Below are 19,110 nucleotides of genomic sequence, written 5' to 3'. Positions count from 1 at the left end.
GGCAACATCATTGTTATGGCATTCTTGTCCAGAATTTATAACCTCAGTCCAATCACAGAAAGCATCTGACAAATCCAAACTAAAGGGCATGGTACAAAAAAACTGACTGGTGTTCTTCCAGAATGTCAAGATGAGGAAAGACTGAGGAACTGTTACACATTGGAGGAGACTAAGGAGAATAACAGCATGCACTGCAGGATCCTATCTAGGTTCAGCATCTAGTCCCATCTACGAACAGAAAAAGAACATTAGGGGGAAAACCAGTGAAATTTTGAACAAGGTCTGGAGGTTAGTTAGTGGAATTGCACCAATGTTAATTTCTTGGCTTTAGTAACTGTACTCTGGTTAGGTAAGATGTTAATATTAGGGAAATCTGGGTGAAAGGTATACAGGAAGGGTAGCATTTTTGCAACTTTTCTCTAAATCTAAAAGTATTTCAAAATAAAAAGTTTTTTTTTTTTTTAAAGAAGAAGAACAGGTCGGAGGGAAAGAGATGAGAAAAGGAGAGGAAGAAATGCAACAGCAAAACTAAAGAAGCGTAAGCCCTGGGAATGACCTACACTGACCCTTTCCTGTCCACCTACACTATCAAGTCACCTTCCAGGGACTCCTGGGAGCCACGCACCTCTGGGTACGATGAACAAGGCAGGGCTAAATGAGCCACCTGTAACAAACAAATCTTTTTACTCTGCGGTCACGCTTTCACTGGTGGTTAAGAGCATGATTTTGGAAGGAGACAAACTAGGATCTGCTAAAGATCAGTCCTGAGACATAAGTAGAATTATTTCTCCTCCCTGAGGCACCCTAGAAGGATGGTGAGAGGTTTGGGCACTATGGTCAGAATGCATAGTTTCCAATTTTGACTCTTCCACTTCTGACTGTAGGACTGCAACACCCACCCGTCCAACTGACTTTTAGATCCAACTTTTTGGATCCAGCTGATCATCTGGGCTCGCAAGATGACCGTGGGCCATGCTGGTGCCAGTCTACTCAGAAGGATGGAGGATACAGACCAGCAGGACAGTACCAAGCGGCCTTCCTCATCGAGGGCAGTCTTTACACCAGTCCAGCAACTCTCACGCAAGGACACAAGATCCATATCAGGCAGGTGGAGAAGCTGCCATGGTGTCTCAAGGGAGCAGCATTTCTCAACTCCGGAGTTTATTAGCAACTCCTGAGGCATTAGCTTCCAGGGTCCCCCATAAGAGGCCTCCAGAGACATTGCCCTCAGGGAAGCCCAAAGTATGGTGTCCCTTTCAGGTATTTATAGTTTACATACAACTCCTCTCAGTTCCAGATGCAATTTACCACCAATTAGGGGTCATTTTTATCATAGGCAATGTTGCCTAGAGACATAATTGACATATGGCTTTTATCAGGTTACCAGGGTAACAGAGTGGAAGTCAACAAAGGTCAAATTCTCCTGCAGGAAGGGAAATGAGAGCTGTTACATTAACTCTTTGCCCACAGTTATCTTGGGCCAAGTTGTTTACATCCTCTCAGGATGTTTTCCTGTCTGTAAAATGGTGATAATAATAGTACATACATCATAGGTTTGTCATGAGTATTAAATGAGAAGCACAGTGCTTAGCACATAGGAAGTGCTAAATGCACGTTAGCTGCTATTATTACTGTTATCTTTATTATTAAATTCTACACCCACGCTAATGTCCTAAGTAGAGAACAATTTTAAAAAGAGGACTCAATTTATACTTTTTAATAGTAACTTTATTTGTTTAAAGTCAAGTCTCCTCCTTCAGAGTAATAAATGCTTATGGGTTAATTCTAACGTCTGAATATCCACACATATTTTCAAATTACCTTTCCTAGTAAAGAATTACACCCAATCAATATTTTTATATTGAATAGACTTAAAGCACGGGGGCATTGTATGATAACAAACGACAATTCTTCACCATGGAATTATGTGTGGAAACCTGACTCACACACAAGGCTTGCCAGGCATTGTCTTGATCATGGCTCCTGAACACCAAGTCCAGGCTGGACAGAGCTGGATGCTTCTTTCCTCCTTGGCCAAGGCTCTGCCGCTGCAGTCCAGACCTGACTTGGAGGCCCCATGCCCATTACCTTGTGCTTTCCTGAGGCTTACCACATTTTTTATTAGAAGGCTCAGCAATGAGCACCAAGGGGAAATTCTAGCAGCTCTTCAATCCCTTCTGGCCCCACCCCATACTGCCGGGATCACAGGTAGAGGCTGATCTTAAGGTCAGAGCCTAAAGCCAGAGGATCTGAGGCTTGGCTGGAAGAGCATGATGGAGGCAGGGGCACAGGGAGGAGGAGGATGGTCTGCAGACACATGAGAAGGCCTGGAAGTCAGCCGTAAAGGCCCTGAAAAGGGCTGGAGCCAAGTGAATGGTCTGCATTCGGGCTACAAACATAAGTCAGAGAAAGGCAGCAGTCAAGGCCAGGCAAGCAATAGAGGTCCAGGACACTGGCCAATAATGTCTGTAAAATGGTGGTAATAATAGTACGTATCTCATAGATTTGTCATGAGTATTAAATGCAAAGCACAGCGCCTAGCACACAGGAAGTGCTAAATGAACGTTAGCTGCTATTATTACTATTATTACCATTATATTTATTATTAAAGCAGGTCAAGATCACAATCAGAGGTGGTGATTACCAGCGTGGACTTTGATATCCTGGAGACCTGGGTTCAAGCCCTGGCTCTGATTCTTAGTAGCTCTGTGTCCTTGGACAAGTTACTTGATATCACTAAGCTTTCATATCTCCATCTGTAAAGTGGGTATGGATAACAGTACCTACCTCATAGGAAGACTGTATGAACCAATTGAGATGATGCTTATAAAATGTTTAGCAACAGTACTAGGCACTAAATATTAATGGTTATCATTATATTGAGGCAACCTAGACAGTTTATTAGCTTTCTATTGTTGCTGTAGCAAATTACCACAAACTTAGTGACTTAAAACAACATCCAGTTCTGTAGTTCAGAGGTCTGAAATGGGTCTCACTGGGCTAAATCAAGGTTTTGGCTGGACTGCATTCCTTTCTGGGAGATCTAGGGGAGGTTCAGTCTTCTTGCCCTTTCCAGCTTCTAGAGGCCCCGCACTCCTCGGCATGAGGCCCTCTTCTTCCATCTTCAAAGCCAGTAATGTTGGACAGAAAGCTCAGCTGAACTGAGTCCTTCTCATGGTGCCATCTCTGGTCTAACCTGATTCCTTCCTTTACGTTTTTTTTTGGCCACGACCAGGGCCAGGGATTGAACCCAGGCCACCGCAGTGAAAGTGCTGAGTCCTAACCAGTGGATCACCAGGAAATTCCCATCTTTCTTCTACTTTTAAGGACCCTTGTGATTATACTGTGCCCACCCTGATAATCCAGGATATTTCCATTATTTTAAGGCCAGCTGATTAGCAACCTTAATTCCATCTGCAACTTTCATTCCCCTTTGCCATGTAATCTAGCATATTCATAGGTTCAGGGGCATTATTCTGCCTACCACAGGTAAGACCAAATGTGAGCACAGTGAATTTCCTTCCCATGTGGGACTGGCGAGGGGAGTGGGCACAGGGACCAGGGTGCACTCAAGCAAGTCCATCATGTCATGTCCACATATGGACTCAGTAGCCCTGGCCTGATGTGGGCACAGGCCTCTACTGAGTCTCTGTAGGTGCACTGCCTTAAATGAAGAATAATACTTTTCTTTCCATTTATATTTTAAATAAAATGATTATTTTTATACTGAGTTCAACGTAAGTATCTTTGAATTAGACCAGGAACAGTGGATACACACATTGGCCTCCATGTCCCTATTGTGTACTCAAGGCAAACATCCCTATTCAATCATAGCACTCTTTGCGGCCTCAGAATCCTTCTCAACACAGCTCCCCAGGCACTCAACACCAGCTAACTGACACTGACACATGAAATTACTTTTAAAACACTATTTTCCATAGCTATATTAGGCAGTAAGTCCTAGTAGTAGCAGATACTACTTTTGTAATAATAAAGAAGAGAAAAGAAAAAGTACCTGGTGGTTTGGAGTTAATGAGAGATAAAACCCTCAAACTGTAAATTTGACAACCCATGTGTACATACAACCCAGGCACACAGTAACACATGAGCGACTGAAATAGAAAATTCTGGAGGTGAAGGGAGTCCGTTTCCAGACAAAGGACATTTTGAAAAGAAAAGCACAGCAACAGATCCCTGTGTCCCTGGATGCTCAGGGTTTGTACTTCAGATTCTAAGCATTTAACCTTCACCACTTAGATAAACTGAAATGTGCTGAAACCTGCTGGTCTAAGGAAAAAGTGCAAAGTTCTTTCATTTCATTGGGAAAAAACCCCAAAACAATAACAAGGAAACTCTGGGGCCACAGTCTCCTTCTGGGAAAAGCAGCTGCAGCATTACACTATACTTTTTCAAAGGAGTCAACCCCAAAGAAACCATTCCTGGGAAGAAAGAAGCTTGAACAGATGAAGAGAAGGCAGGTAGGCAAGTAATTAAGGAATGAGTCAAGAGCAATAACTAATTTTCAAAGAAGCTCATATGATACTCCTCATGGGACATAAATCTAGATCACTCGGCTGCAGTGGAAACTCCATCCAGATTATGTGTTGTTAATTTAACAGAAAACCTAATCTGAGTATGTAATACAGTAAAATGTCAGATACTGAGAGACTATTCTTCTGGAAAGGCTCTCAAACCCTGAAAGCAGGCCAAAAGAATTTTTTTTCAGCAAGTGCTTTTGTGGCCAGAAAAGAGGCTTAGAACAAGGATCAGCATGGTAAAACATGTGAAGAAAACCTGAAACCCGATTGGTTCCATTTGCACACAGGTGGAATGGACTGCTGGATTGACCATGTCAGTAAGAAAGTCCAACCTTCCCATACCCTCATGGAGAAGTGAGGGGAAGGAGAGAGATAGGCAGAGACAGAGAGGCAGAGACAGGGACAGAGAGAAAGAGATAGTCACACACATGCAGAGGTGGCGGGGGGAGAGGGAGAGAAAGGGAGAGAGACAATGAGACAGTGAGACACAAAGAAAGAGGGAGTTGGGGGAGGGGAGAGACAGAGACAGAAACAGAGACAGAGAAACAGAGACAGAGAGAGGAGAAATGACAGTCTGAAATTAGAGGTGCTAAGGAGTGACTGACATTGAAAAAGAAGCTAAGCATGAAAGGGTTAGGAGAAGCAGCATGCTAAGTTTTGTGGATTTCTTAGCAGACAACAAGTACCTTAGTGCGGTGCTCCTGGTAAGCACACAGGCCCTCTGTCTTGCAGGAATGAGTCCACGGGACGAGCTCCTGATCGGGTGTAGTGGGTACTATGACTTGCTAAGTCACAGGCACCCCTCCCCCAATCCATTCTCTACTAGCTGCCCTCTTGAGGGCAGCGTGTCTTTTTCCTCAATCGTACTGTCACAGTTTGTAGTTATATATTCAGTTATGCAGTACCTTTGTTTAATATCCAACTCTCCCACTAGAAGGGAAGCTCTGGAAGGCAGGGATCATGCCAGCTTATTTACTGACTCCTCATCACCTGGCACAGTGACTTAAGCACTCAAGGGGGTCGATAAATGTTGTTGAATGAATGAATGTGAGAATGGACAAACTAATGGGTAATAAGCAAATGAATACATGGATATGGAGATCTTTGGGCTTTGTTAAGGAATGTGGGCATTTCCCAAGCTGAGAAAAGAGAAGGGCAATTCAGGCAGCAGGAAGAGCGCAAGCAAATGAATGGAGACAAGAAAGAAAAGGCAGCTGGGAGCGGCCAAAGATGTCCCACCTTCGGGGACATCTAACAGATATCTCACTACCACCTATCGGGGAAGTGAAGTCCCTGCACTGGAACATCAACAAACAATTCCACACCACAACATCTAGGATGACTTCTTATTTTCTGGTAACTCTCAAATTCAAGAAATAATTGAGCGCCTGTTGTGTACAGCCTGTGGATGATACATGCTTCCTAACTCAAGTAGGAGCAGGTAAGCAGAGAAGCGTGTACATAACCAGAGTGCAAACTGATCGGCATGCCATGCCCCGAGGAGGGTGTGACCCACAGCTGTACAGGTGCAGAGGGGAGCGAGGTCGCTGCTGATGGTGAGGATTTTATCTTATTAATTTAAAAACATTCAATCCAGCATGCTTTCACTAAGTGCCTATCTCCACAACACAGTTCTTGTACATCTAGAGGAGGGAAAAGCTACAGAAGTCAGGAAGTGCCCTGAGGATCCCTCTGCTTCACCAGGTCAGTTTCAGCCCCAGACAAGACAGGAACAGCCAGCCCTGCCTCAGAGGGAGTTCCTTGCTGGTAAGACCTCATGCCTTGCACCCAGCCCCACTGCCTCTAAGGCACTTCTTGGCTCTGCTAGCCAGGGTCTTCCCAAGATGAATAGCAGGAGGATGGCAGAGACTTCGCGGCTGCAGGAAGGAAGACTCTTGAGAGAAAAGTGTGCAGGTGGGGAAGGCAGCGTGTTCCAGTAACTTAATTTTACTTACAAATGGTCCTTCAGGTGGGCTCAGACCTTACATGGCTGGGCTATGAGGCTGCTCACTGGGCCCAGTTATGCCCCCAGCTCAGAGGGGACCCTGCTCACAGAGACGGTAACCAGAGAGCCCCAGTAAAGAAAACACTGCTGGAGATGATCTGTTACAAAGACGGCAGTTACCAAGGAGGTTGCTAAGGGAAGTAAGCAAGTTAGCTGGGGCTAAGTTGGCTCTCCACTGCACGCAAACTTGAGCCACAGACCCAGGTGGAGGGAGCAGGGGCGCAAAAGAAACGTTCAACGCAAGAGTCACAAGAAGCAGAACAGCCCTCTGGGATGGATTAGAGTGACACGTGTGAGTTTAGTCTCTAGTAGCGAGACATTGCATCCTTCTCCTTTTACTCCTCTCTCCTGATGCAGAAAGACAAACCTCTGAGATAGTCAAGCAGCACTAAATCCACAAGCGGATTACCTTTGAAACAGCTGGACAAGGGCCTCCCAGAAATGGCTCCTGAGGCCTTAGTACCCAGAGCCTCATCAAAGTGCCCAGTCACAGGGTGAGGCTTTCCACACAAAACGTACTACCTAAGTCAAAGGACCACCAGGACCATCGTATCATTCTATAGGGATAGAAGCAACGAAGTAAATGAGAAAAATATCAGGAGATAGTGAAGATACCCAAAGAGAGGTGTGCTGTGATGTTTAGTTAGTGTTTGCAGAAGCTTACCCTAAGAACATTTATTTCTTACATAGTACGGTGCGGAAAATGATGGTTTAAATCCGTAGGCGTTTGAACACAAAATTCTCAAGAGAATTGAGAGCAAAGTTGAAAGTCTGATAACAAAGACGTAGTTACCACCTGGTGGCAGCATATCTAAACTAAAGACAGTATGAGGAGTGTGTATGTGCCTGTGTGTGTGTGTGCGCACGCGTGTGCACCCGCACCCACGCACGCAAGTTCAGGGGAAGGATCATAAAATCTCAGGATCAGAACCCAACATTGCTGCCCAGCCAATTCATTCAACACCGGGAGTTTCCCAAACAACCTTCCTACTTAGTGGTTGTTTGGATTCCCTTTGGGGACCTCATTACTATCCCCTTTCCAAAACTCAAGTCAGAAGGAGGCAGCTTTGTCCCAACACAATCAGATGACCTCCAAAGCTGTGGTAAGGAGATGGCATAGAGCCTGCACTCCATAATGTTTGTCCTGTGAGTGAATGAATGAATGAGTGAGCGAGTCAGCTAGTGAATAAACACGGCCTAGTTTCCTTCCTATTTTCAGCCTCTAGGGTTGAATGGTAACAAAGGTGGGGCACTGATAACCTCCGCCATTCAGATTTAGGAAATAGCTCCCCTGTAAGTATCTGTCCCAGGGCTGGCAAGTCCTGACCCTAGAAGAAGGGCAGGCCAGGAGGGTCCTCTAGCTCCGTGGGCAGCTGACAGACTTGACCCCTGGGACTACGCAGACCCAGATTCCTGACCTGGTTCTCCCACGATTAGACTGAAGTAAGTTACTAAATCTTGGAGCCTTAGCGGACTCCTCTATAAAATGAAGATAACTTTATCCACCAAGCCCCAGGACGCTCAGATGAGATCACAGAGATGAAAGCAGTGTATTGACTTGAAAGGGCCAGAAGATTACTGTGCTGGCTGGCGTTACAAATATGCATCTTAGATTTGTCAGTCTTATTTATGACCTAAACTGCCTTCTCCCCCAGAGTCACTGGTAGTAAGGTGAATGGTTCCTCCCCAGGTACAAGTTGCTGCTGCTTCTGGGCCAGTAGGTAAGTGGTCATTCTCAAGATTAAACCACAGAGACAGAAACACAAATCATATCTAGATTCAGAAAATTCAGATTTTACATGATCTGGCAAGTGAAAACTGCAGTGGGTTTCCCCTGCCCATTCCCCAGACAGCGGAATCCGACAGCCTGCCTGTTGCTGGCCTCCTCCTAGCTCCACGGCAACCAGAATTCCCCACACCCCCACCCCCTGGAACTTTACAAGATGCCAACTGGCTGCAAACCAGGCAAGCTCCATAGCACTCCACCGCCTTGGGAAGTGCTGAAGAGGCTCAGCACTCCCGCTGTGAGAGGCCCAGCAGACAGGAGTAATGGGATGGCTGCTGTTAGCATTCCCTACAGCTTTGCACTGCTGTGGTGGGGGGATTTCCTGTGTTGGAGCATCCAGAGGGATAAGAGGTGTTAAGGCTGTCTGTCAACACTAAACCAACTGCCAGTAAATGCGGGATCCTTCAATTGTTCAACTGCCCCACCGCAGGGACACAGGGCAGAAATGATGATGCATGGTCTCTGGCTTCCCAGAGGGGTACTAGTTTTTCTCCAAATGTTCTTTTGTGAATGAGTCTCTGTTCCAGACTGAAAAGGACTGTGTCTTCCCTCCACCCCATTGTCTCACCAAAAACCAGGAGTGGGAGCGGCAAGTGGCAGAAACACAGATGCTCCAGAATGTTTGTTGGGTCCATGGAGAGATGGACGGATGTGCAAGGGTAGGGGGCGCCAGAGGCCGTTTTGTGAGCTAACATCTGGGCCGCAAAAAGAGGAGGCATGGCTGGAGCTGCTAGATGGTTTTTCTAAAAGAAACCACGACTAAAATTTGTGGTGTTAGATGGAAACTTCTGGCACAGAATAAGGAATATGGTCCTCAAGACAGAGAGACCTGGGTTCAAACCTGGACTCTATCACTTATTAGCTGTGAGACTTTGGCGGAGTTGCTTAACCTCTCTGTGCCTCAGTTTACTCATTTGTAAAGTGCAGGTTAATAAAAGCACCCCTGTATGGCTGCTTTGAGGATTCAGTGAGGTAGAGGATGTGGATGGTGAGGATGACGCCTTCTCTCCTCACCTTCCTGCTGGGTCACGGCTGATTCAGGAAGAGCTTCCATAAGTACCTCAAGTCCTTCCAGTCAGGTGCTGAGAGAGAGCTTCCACCGCTCTGTCCCTCTTTCTTCTGTTCCCCCAGAGGAGCAGCCAATCTGACTAGCAAGCACCTAACAACCACTGGGCCACATCTTCCAGGTGTTAGGGTTGCAGTGTCAAAGGCTCTGCTGGTGTCAGGGTTCACCTCTGGCCCCCTGACTCGCCCACATTTCCTGCTCCAAAGCGCCCTCTTAATGCCTGCTTTTCCGTTCATGGATGGGAAAATCAGGCCCAACTCCTTGTGGGCCCAGGTCCCCGCGGTCTTCTCCTCAGGCTGAAAATTGGCAATACTCAATCTAGCCCATTCCAGAAATTCCTCTGTCAATAAAGCCGATGGATGTGTTGATAGGTATGTGTCTTGTCTTTCTTGAATCTATTAATTAGACCAGAGGGAAGGAGGGAGAAGTTGTAGGCAGTGTTTCAGAGCTCCTAGCATCTCGTAGCAAATGGTGGTAACATATAAAGAAGACCCTTAGAGGGCTGGTTGTGTGGTCCTCCTGCTTCAACCCTGATATGTGCATCGAAAGCCAATGTTTATTTAGACCAGTGGTTCTCAAGGGGAGTGGCACTGCCCTCTAGAGGGTGCTTGGAAAATCTATGAGGGTATTTTGGGTTGTCACCATGATGCAGGGACACTACTGGAATTTAGCAGAAGGGAGAAAGATGCTAGACAACCTTCATTGTGGGAACAGCCTTGTTTTGTGTCCCTCATGACTTTTAAATATTTCACTAGATAGACATATGGGTTAAAAAAATAACTGCTTATGATACATATTTATACATATGTGTATATTTGTACATATCTGTTTATATGTATATGTGTATATTTTTAAATTTAATATCAGCAGGTATAAGGAAAAATATGGGCAAAAATCCCCACCAAACTATTACAAGTGCTATATAGGTTGGTTGAGTGGAGTCATGAACTTTTAATAGCTCGGTTATACATTTTTTTTTGTTTCCAATTCTTGGAAGAATGTATTATTTTTGCTATTAAAAAGAATTAAGATAAACAAAAATGGGCAAAATTTGTTAAGCAATTTACAAAAAAATCATATCCTGGAGATATGATATTTTGGAAATAAGTTTATTATATATTAATCCAGTAAAATCAGGTTATCAAAAAAAACCCTGCTTATAATTTTCTGAGCCTAGAAGCTAAACTGCTTCATTTATGAAATACAACTTGTATTTTTGCATGGTTTTGATATACACCAAATTTTCCAGGAATTCAATTACTATGAAAATGGAGAAGAGAATGTGAGGAATCATTCACCATTTAGGAAAATCCAGGCATTGATGCCAGCGCTGCTGGCGGTATCCAAGTCACTGATACAATAAACATGTCAGTCAGCACTTGAGGCTGTGACTTTGGCAGTGATTCTGAGCGTAGGTGACTGCAACTGACTAATGCACTATGTCCTTGTATGGAGGCACATCTGAGAATTTCCTCTCCTATGAGTTCTCTTCTATATTTCAATTGGGACTTATATTTGATTTCTAAAAATTTCATATATAGGTAGGTTATATTATATGTATCTCATGTCAGGGTAGTAGTGGGGGCATTACAAAATGTTTGCTATAAAAAGGGCCCGTTGGGGCTTCCCTGGTGGTGCAGTGGTTGAGAGTCCACCTGCCAATGCAGGGGACACGGGTTCGTGCCCCGGTCCGGGAAGATCCCACATGCTGCGGAGTGGCTGGGCCCGTGAGCCATGGCCGCTGAGCCTGCGCTCCGCAGCGGGAGAGGCCACAGCAGTGAGAGGCCGCGTACCGCAAAAAAAAAAAAAAAAAAAAAAAAAAAGGGCCCATTGGAACTGACGGAGTCAAAAGCCACTGATTTCGCTTCTGGATCACAGGGCACAAAGCCTTCATCGACTCTGACTTCCAGGCCCTTGCTTAAACTTTCCAGTCACACAGCAGTCATAGCAGAGGAAGTTTGGAGAACGATTCTGCTTGTCACAGCACATGATGACCTGTCTAACTTTGTGTGAAATGGGATCTTCATCACTGCAGAGTAGGGCAGGGGGTAAGCAAGGGAATTTCCCCAGACACAGCAGAAAGAAAAAACGCATTTCTCAGCAGAAAGATGGAAGCAGAACTGTGCTGTGCTACTTACAGAGGTCCTCGGTGGCAGCTGGGACAAAGGCCGCCATGGACTCATACAGCTCCTCGTCACAGCCGGGGTTGAGGGAGCACTTCATGAGCAGGTCTGTGGAAAGGTGGGCCATGGACTCATACACAGAGTCAGCCTCCTCCCCTTGCATCAGTTCCTCTTTAATGTGACTCTTCAGCATGTCCACAGTTTCCTGAAAGAGAAGGTGGGACCCCACAGGCACACTGACACAGTCGGGCTCTCTGGGTAGAGTCAGGCCCTCGAGTGGGCTTGTGACAGCAAAGTAAAGCCTCACACCCATCAGGGTTGCAAGTATGTGCACATGTCTGTATTTCCCACCACACTGAAAGCCCCTTGAGGCCAGGCTCCAAGTCTCTTTCTTTGTTTTATGTTCTTTGTTTTAACCTTTGTATCTTCCTCCAACACTAAGAACAGAGTTATGCACTCAGAGGAGACACCCGTTAAATGTCCAGTGCCCAGAGGATACAAATTTAAAACTTTCTCGTGGGTACCTATTACGTGTCAGGGACAGTGCTATGGATGTGCCTATACATTATCTCATGGCATCCTTTCCACCACTGCTTGAGAGTGTCTCCTGTTCCCTGGTCAAAAGATGTGAAAACCAAAGCTCAGAAAAATCTAGTGCCTTATTCATGGGTCTGCAATCCTGGCTTCTGACCTTTCTACTATACCCTAGTGGTTCCTCAAATGGCAACAAATGGCACACAAAGGTATAACCCTTGCTGATTAGCCAAATGGAAATTCAAATGGGCTAAACAGGGCTGCAGCCAAGGTGCTCTTGCGCTTGTGTGTAGTCAGAAGTCCCTTGGGGACTTGGTCCACTAGTTCCTTCCTGTTCCTTCCATTAGGCTGCTTCAAAGTGCCTGACAGCACACTGCTCCAAAGTGCCCGCCTCAGTTTTACATCCTGTGCCCAAGAGGAGAGACGGTCTTGGGTGAAATGCCCTGAAGTCAGAGAGGCCCCCTTTGTCATTCTGCCTCCAGGTGGTTGTGAAGTCAGAGAGGTGGCTTCTCTGAAACCCCTGCACAACTTTTCCTCGTAAGAAACTGTGGTGTTTCACAATCCTTATTTCAGCATCAACCCACAGAAATCCTCATTTTCATCATCACTACCCCAAGAGAGCCCATCTGCTATCTGACACTCCGTGTTGGTTTCCTGATGAGCCCCAAGGAGTGGACCAGGTGACAGCTGTGGAGTGTTGGAGACTCAAGGTCTGGCATTTGGTTCTGATATGGTGGAAAGAGGAAATGGGACGGTTCTTAGAGGTCATGAACAACACAGAGCAGCAGCCTTTTGGGGGCTGTGCTGGAGATGCATCAGTTGAAGTGATTGTAGTTAGAAAACAAAGATGATAGGACAAATGTGAACCAGATTAACTTCAGTGCAAACTAGAAGTGCATCTTTCCACGTCCCTGTGACAGAAAGTAGGATAATGCTCCCCAGCTTTACCATCAGCTGGGTTCAAATCCTACCTCCACCCTCACTAGTGTGGGACCCTTGGCACAATGACTCGGCCCTTCTAGGCCCTTTTCCTCCTTTGTTGAAGACAGAGGGCAATACTGTCAACCTCAAAGGACTGTGGTGAGGATTAAAGGAGATAATGTATTTGCCAATCAACTAAATTCAACAGATCGTAGTGATTAATATGAATACAGTATGTTCTTAATAAAAACTATTGGCAGGGAAATGAAACACTGCAGTTTACACATTTTTGACTCCAAAGTAAACTGAAGTAAACACTCCTGGACTGTAAGTACCTTTTAGACTCATTTAAGTCAATGATGCCCCAAACAGGCACTCATGCTATTCTGTTTATTCAATACATTTAATCACCCCCTAAATTTTGGGAGGCCTCCTCTGTATGTCTCAGTGAGTCGTTGCCTTGTAGATTGTCAAGCACAGAGCAGAAAGCTAAGTTTCTGGGGAGGTGTCAGGCTCACTCCTGTCTGGAGGTCGTGTTAATTGTTCCTTTTCAGGTCACAGCCCCATGTGAGAGGATGAGCTATTCCCACGTCACTGCTGTGAATTGTGAAAATGGAGGAAAACCAGAAAAGGGTCGAGACAGGAAGGGCAGCTGCCTCCAAAACAATGGAAGCAATACTGGGGCATGGAACAAGGCCTAGGCATGGGATGAGATTACACTTAAAGACAGACCCAGAAGTCAGTGATCAAGGAGGATCTGTGGGTCCAAAACCAGGGAAGCAGATAAACCTTAAGACGGGCAGGGGCTCAGAAAGAGAGAGAGGTTGTCAGCAGGTGGGGCCTCACGGTTGGCCTCCCTGAAGCCTCAGGTGCAGAGCTTTACTGTGGTCTCTGCTAAGGAAGGAACCAAGCCTAACAGTTCACCTGGGCCTGACGGTGGGCAAGGGAGCGGGGGGCATCCTGCCAAGTACCCTGGAGGTGGGGGGGGAGGTGATTGAGAAAGAGGGATCAGCATCTACCTTCAGCAGATTCACTCTATCAATGCTCTGTAAATTCTTCAAGGGTGGATCTCAGTGCTTTACACATATTATTTCTTCTTATTCTCAAAATAACCCTAAGGGTAGAATTATTATAAACTTTCTCCGCATATCACGAAACTGAGAGAGACAGAGGACAGATACATGATTTGCCCAAAGGCACATGCTGACAAGTATTGGTGAGGAATTTGGATCCAGATCCATGTGACTCCAGAACTCATCTCTTAAGCCCACGCATACTGGCCCTGCCAGAAGAGGCACGTGAGAACATGCTAGAGATGAAATCCACCCAGGTCTTTAGTGAAAAGGCAGCCCTGGAACCACATGGTACATTTCTAATCCTAGAGCCTCTCCTGCCTTGACCTTACCACATACTCGTCGATGAACTGCCGCAGGTCCCGGAAGCCGTGCTTCTCAGCAATGGTGTTGGGGTAGTGGCCATGCTTGTTGGCCACACTATAGGCCTGTAGGGCTCCTGGGCAGGTGAGCAACAAGGCAGTGAGGTTCTTCAGTCCATACTTGGCAGCAAAGTGCAACAAAGTGGGCAGCTCTTCATCCCTCTGATCTGAAAAATTGTCAAGGAAAACTTAATGGTCAGATAAAAAGGAAGGCATGGGGTGGTGGGGCGACTTCCCTGGAGGTCCAGTGGTTAAGACTCTGCACTTCCACTGCAGGGGTCGTGGGTTTGATCCCTGGTCAGGGAACTAAGATCCCACTTGCTGCACGGCATGGCCAAAAGATTAAAAAAAAAAAAAAAAAAGAAAGGAAGGCACGGGGCACCTTGCTCATGGAGATGAAGCTAGAAGCCTAGCAGGTGCTCAATCATTACTTCTTGGTTGTTTGACCTAACATCTAACAGCTTCCTCTGTGGCACCACTGAAGATGACAGAAGAAATGATATATCAATTAATTAGCAAATCTAATCATTAATATTCTACCTTCTTTCTTTAAAAGGATCGGAGAATCCTGAGAAATAATACTAGTCCAAAATGTGCTGATGTTCTAAGGTCTTAAGCAGCAGCCACAAAGTACAACAGGGATCATGTTTTGACGTTCTCTTAAAATTTCAGAGCACTTTAAAACAATTGCTTTACGCTGATTAAAAGAAAGAAATCCTGGGACTTCCCTGGCGGTCCAGTGGTTAGAACTCAGCGTTTTCACTGCCGAGGGCACAGGTTTGATCCCTGGTCGGGGAACTAAGATCCCGCAAGCCACGTGGCGCAGCCAAAAAAATATATATATCCATCTTCTTAGCTCTTACACCCGATTTCATAAAGTATGCCAAGTAATCCCGGGGCTGTTACTTAGCCTTTCTGTGGTCCTTAGTTTTGAACTAGAAAATATTTCCAGACTATCTCAAAGGGACCTGGAAGGATTAACAAGATGGTTTTCAATGAGCTCTTTGTTTAGGACAGGTTTTGAATGATGGTATTAATGCGTGGGAACCCCAGGATGCCCATTAACCCTCTGATTTGTGGGAAACAAAGTACTTCTGAGAGTCATTGGATCCCCATGACACCTTCCATCTACTAATATCTGGATACAGCAAGTTAAACTCAACCAAGGAAATAGACGTGTTTGTGTTGTGGAGTTGGGGACAAACCTTTTTTTAAAATTTTCATAAAAGTTGATTTCTAAACCCGAGTGATAGATAAATGTATATATACATATATTTTATGTGTGTGTGTACACACACACACACACACACACACACACACACACATGTATTTTTTTAAATAAGACAAACTCAGCTTCCTATTCACCAGGATATGATCCATGGAACGAAGGTCTGAAAATGTCCCCAGGATCCCCCATGATTATCAAACTTGAAATACTCCCTCCTGAGCCTCAAGTTCAAGAATAGAGCATATTAACACCTGTTGGAAGTGACGCAAGAACATTCCACAGTAGGAAAATGGAGAGAGGCAACAAGAGAATGCGCCCAGGAGAAGGACATGAAGGTAATATAACCTCATCCTTATGGTTCTCGGAGGCTGTGGAAAGATGGAACGCAGGCACTGGGTAACCAGGGGCTTGGGTCTCATTTGTGTAGTGCAGCTGAGATGTGAAGGAAGAGTGGTGTCTACAAAAGAACCATACCAGGCGCGCCAGGCATCATCCCCATGCAAGTGTTTCTCCCAGCTCCCGGCATGTCACATATGCCCACGAGACTGCTCCTCCCTCATCAAACAAATATTTGTTTTGAGCCTACAGTGAGCCACCAGGCACTGTCCCTGTCGTCATCCAGCTGACAGACTAGCAAAAAAGACAGACACAGCTGAAGAGTACAAGAACCCAGCATGCTAGGGGAGCTGCAGTAGGTAGATGGAACCTACCCAAGGAAGTGCTGCAGGATGAGGGGAGGAAGAAACGGCGTTCCCATGGGTCGAGGTGGCAAGAGGCAGGGCGGAATTTTCATTAGGTAAAAGAAGTTCATACCTTCCACAGAGCAGAGCACAGAAGCCAAGGGAGAGAGTAGAGAGAGGTGAGAGCAGAAATGCAGCAGGAGCCCCTTGGGAAGGCCTTGTATAAAGGTTGAGGAGTTTGGACTTTATCTAGAAGACAAGTGGGAAACACAAAGGGTTTTTAGTAAGGGGATGACATATTCAGATTTACAATTTGGAAGAATCTCGGGCTAGCCAGAGAAGAATGACTGCTTCTCAGAGGATGAGCTGTAGAGCAGGACCCAGCAGAAAACATGAGCACGGGCTGACTGCACATTGAAACCGACAAACTGGAATCAACCCCACTGCTGGTTTCCTGAGGTTTGACTGTTGACTTACTTGTCATCATATCTTCTTCTTCCAGCTGGCTGATTCCAAAGAGGTGCAGCCCACTTGCAGGGATGTTGTTCTTTAGGGACTCTGTTAGCAGTTTATCAAGGGTCTCTGTGTTGTAGGGCACAATTTTAAAGGCCTAAATACAAAAGTGAAGATGGTCAGATTTTAAATCCAGCTATCTCCCATCCAGCAGATTTGAGACTGGTGAACCATGAGCAGAAACTACAGGTCCAGAAAACTCCAGTGTCCTTTCATCATCCTTACCTGACACATGAACTCCACAGGATTTGCAGCATTGGACAATAAATTCCCAATTTCCTCCATGTCAGTATAATAGCTGATAATGGTTTCGCACACCACTAAATCCCCAGAATATATCTTCAGAGAAACATTCCCAGATGATAGGTCTGAACAGAAGAAAAGATACTATAAAACTGCTCTTTTTTTTGTAGTACAAGAGTACAGGGAAAAGCGTTCATGGATTACTTAAATGGTGAAGAAATTAATTGGGGACTGGAAGAAAGATCTTGGAGGTGAGCTGCAAGATTGGGAAGTGAGGGAAACAGTAGAAGTAGCAGTGGGCACACTAACACACGGGAGGGCTCTGAGTCAGAGGAATTATCCTCACTGGGTCTGCAATTTAACTTTCGGAAGATTTTCATCTGTTTTGCTCATTACTGTAGGCCCAGTGTCACAACAGACAGGAAGAAGAGTTGAATTTAAAGCACTTTATACAAAGGGCAGTGGTCGCCAGAGGTGGGACCTGGCGGTGGGACTCCGAGCTTCCGCCCCATTGGGCCAGTAGAATTGATTCACTTGCTCTGCTGCCGTCATTACTATGTGCTCTCCTTGGGTGCTCTCTCTCTTCTACACCACAGGAAGGGGTTTTGAGGGGAAAAGAAAAAACTAAAAATACACCAGCCATAAAGATTCGATTCACAAAAGAGGAAATGTGACAAGTAGAGAACATGGAAAAATATTTAACCTCGCTACAAATCAAAGGAATACAAATTAAAACAATGGACTACTTTTTAGAAACATATCAAACTAGCAAAAATATTCAAAGTGATAATGCCTAGCATTGGTGACAGTATAGCAAATAAATGAGAATAGTAATATTTCATACAGCAATTAAGCACTATCTTCCAGGACCCTTAAAAATGCCCATTGTTTCAGGGATTCCATCTCAAGGACATAATCCTAAACACAAAAGAAAAAAACCCTGCCTGCATAAAGATGCTCAATATATCATCATTTAAAATAATAAGACAATAAAACCAGACATAGAGAATGGACTTGAGGACACAGGGAGGGGGAAGGGTAAGCTGGGACAAAGTGAGAGAGTGGCATAGACATATATACACTACCAAACGTAAAACAGATAGCTAGTGGGAAGCAGCCGCATGGCACAGGGAGATCAGCTCAGTGCTTTGTGACCACCTAGAGGGGTGGGATAGGGAGGGTGGGAGGGAGACGTAAGAGGGAGGGGATATGGGGATATATGTATACATATAGCTGACTCACTTTGCTATACAGCAGAAACTCACACACCATTGTAAAGCAATTATACTCCAATAAAGATGTTAAAAATAAATAAATAAATAAATAAATAAATAAAATAAGACAGTAAGAAATCAGAAATTACATAAATATGCAACAATGAGGAAATGAAAAATTAAAAGATGATACTTCTATTCAACTGAGTATTATACAGCTTTTTTTTTTTTTTTTTTTTTTTGCGGTATGCGGGCCTCTCACTGTTGTGGCCTCCCCCGTTGCGGAGCACAGGCTCCGGACGCGCAGGCTCCGGACGCGCAGGCTCAGCGGCCATGGCTCACGGGCCCAGCCGCTCCGCGGCATATGGGATCCTCCCAGACCGGGGCACGAACCCGTATCCCCTGCATCGGCAGGCGGACTCCCAACCACTTGCGCCACCAGGGAGGCCCCTACAGCTTTAAACATTATGGTTTTAAGATATAGATCCAACACAAGGGACTGGTTTTATAAATTATGGTACATCTGTACAATGGATTACCTTGCAACCATTAGCATCATTTTGTAAAAGAGTATTTATTAACATGGGAATATATTCATAGTGTATTTCCAGGTAATGAAAGTTGGTTACAAGACATAAAGCTATGTACACAGATGTGGAAAAATACAGAAACCAGTGATTTCCTTGGCAGGGTGGGCATATGGGTAATTTTCTATCTACTTTCTTTTATGGTTACTGTATTCTCCAAGTTTGCTGTACGAGCACACATTACTTTTGTAATAGAAAAAATATGTTATAAAATGGAAAGTTACAAACTCCCTGTAA

At 45.1% G+C, this 19,110-nt stretch overlaps 1 protein-coding gene across 1 annotated transcript in view; it reads right to left on the bottom strand.

Moving 5' to 3' along the window:
- The window catches only part of PIK3AP1 (phosphoinositide-3-kinase adaptor protein 1), a 114,436-nt gene that overhangs the window by 45,027 nt on the left and 50,299 nt on the right, over positions 1-19,110 (bottom strand). The window contains exons 6-9 of the mRNA XM_060095776.1: positions 17,055-17,197; positions 16,794-16,926; positions 14,379-14,575; positions 11,534-11,723 (exon numbers count right to left, since the gene is read on the bottom strand). Coding sequence (XP_059951759.1) covers positions 11,534-11,723; positions 14,379-14,575; positions 16,794-16,926; positions 17,055-17,197 — 663 coding nt within the window. The remainder of the gene's footprint in view (positions 1-11,533; positions 11,724-14,378; positions 14,576-16,793; positions 16,927-17,054; positions 17,198-19,110) is intronic.

Source organism: Mesoplodon densirostris, chromosome 1 (genome assembly GCF_025265405.1).
Source record: "Mesoplodon densirostris isolate mMesDen1 chromosome 1, mMesDen1 primary haplotype, whole genome shotgun sequence".
Lineage (NCBI taxonomy): Eukaryota > Metazoa > Chordata > Mammalia > Artiodactyla > Ziphiidae > Mesoplodon > Mesoplodon densirostris.
Note: the sequence above shows the minus strand (reverse complement) of the source record. Positions and strands in the feature narration are given on the sequence as shown.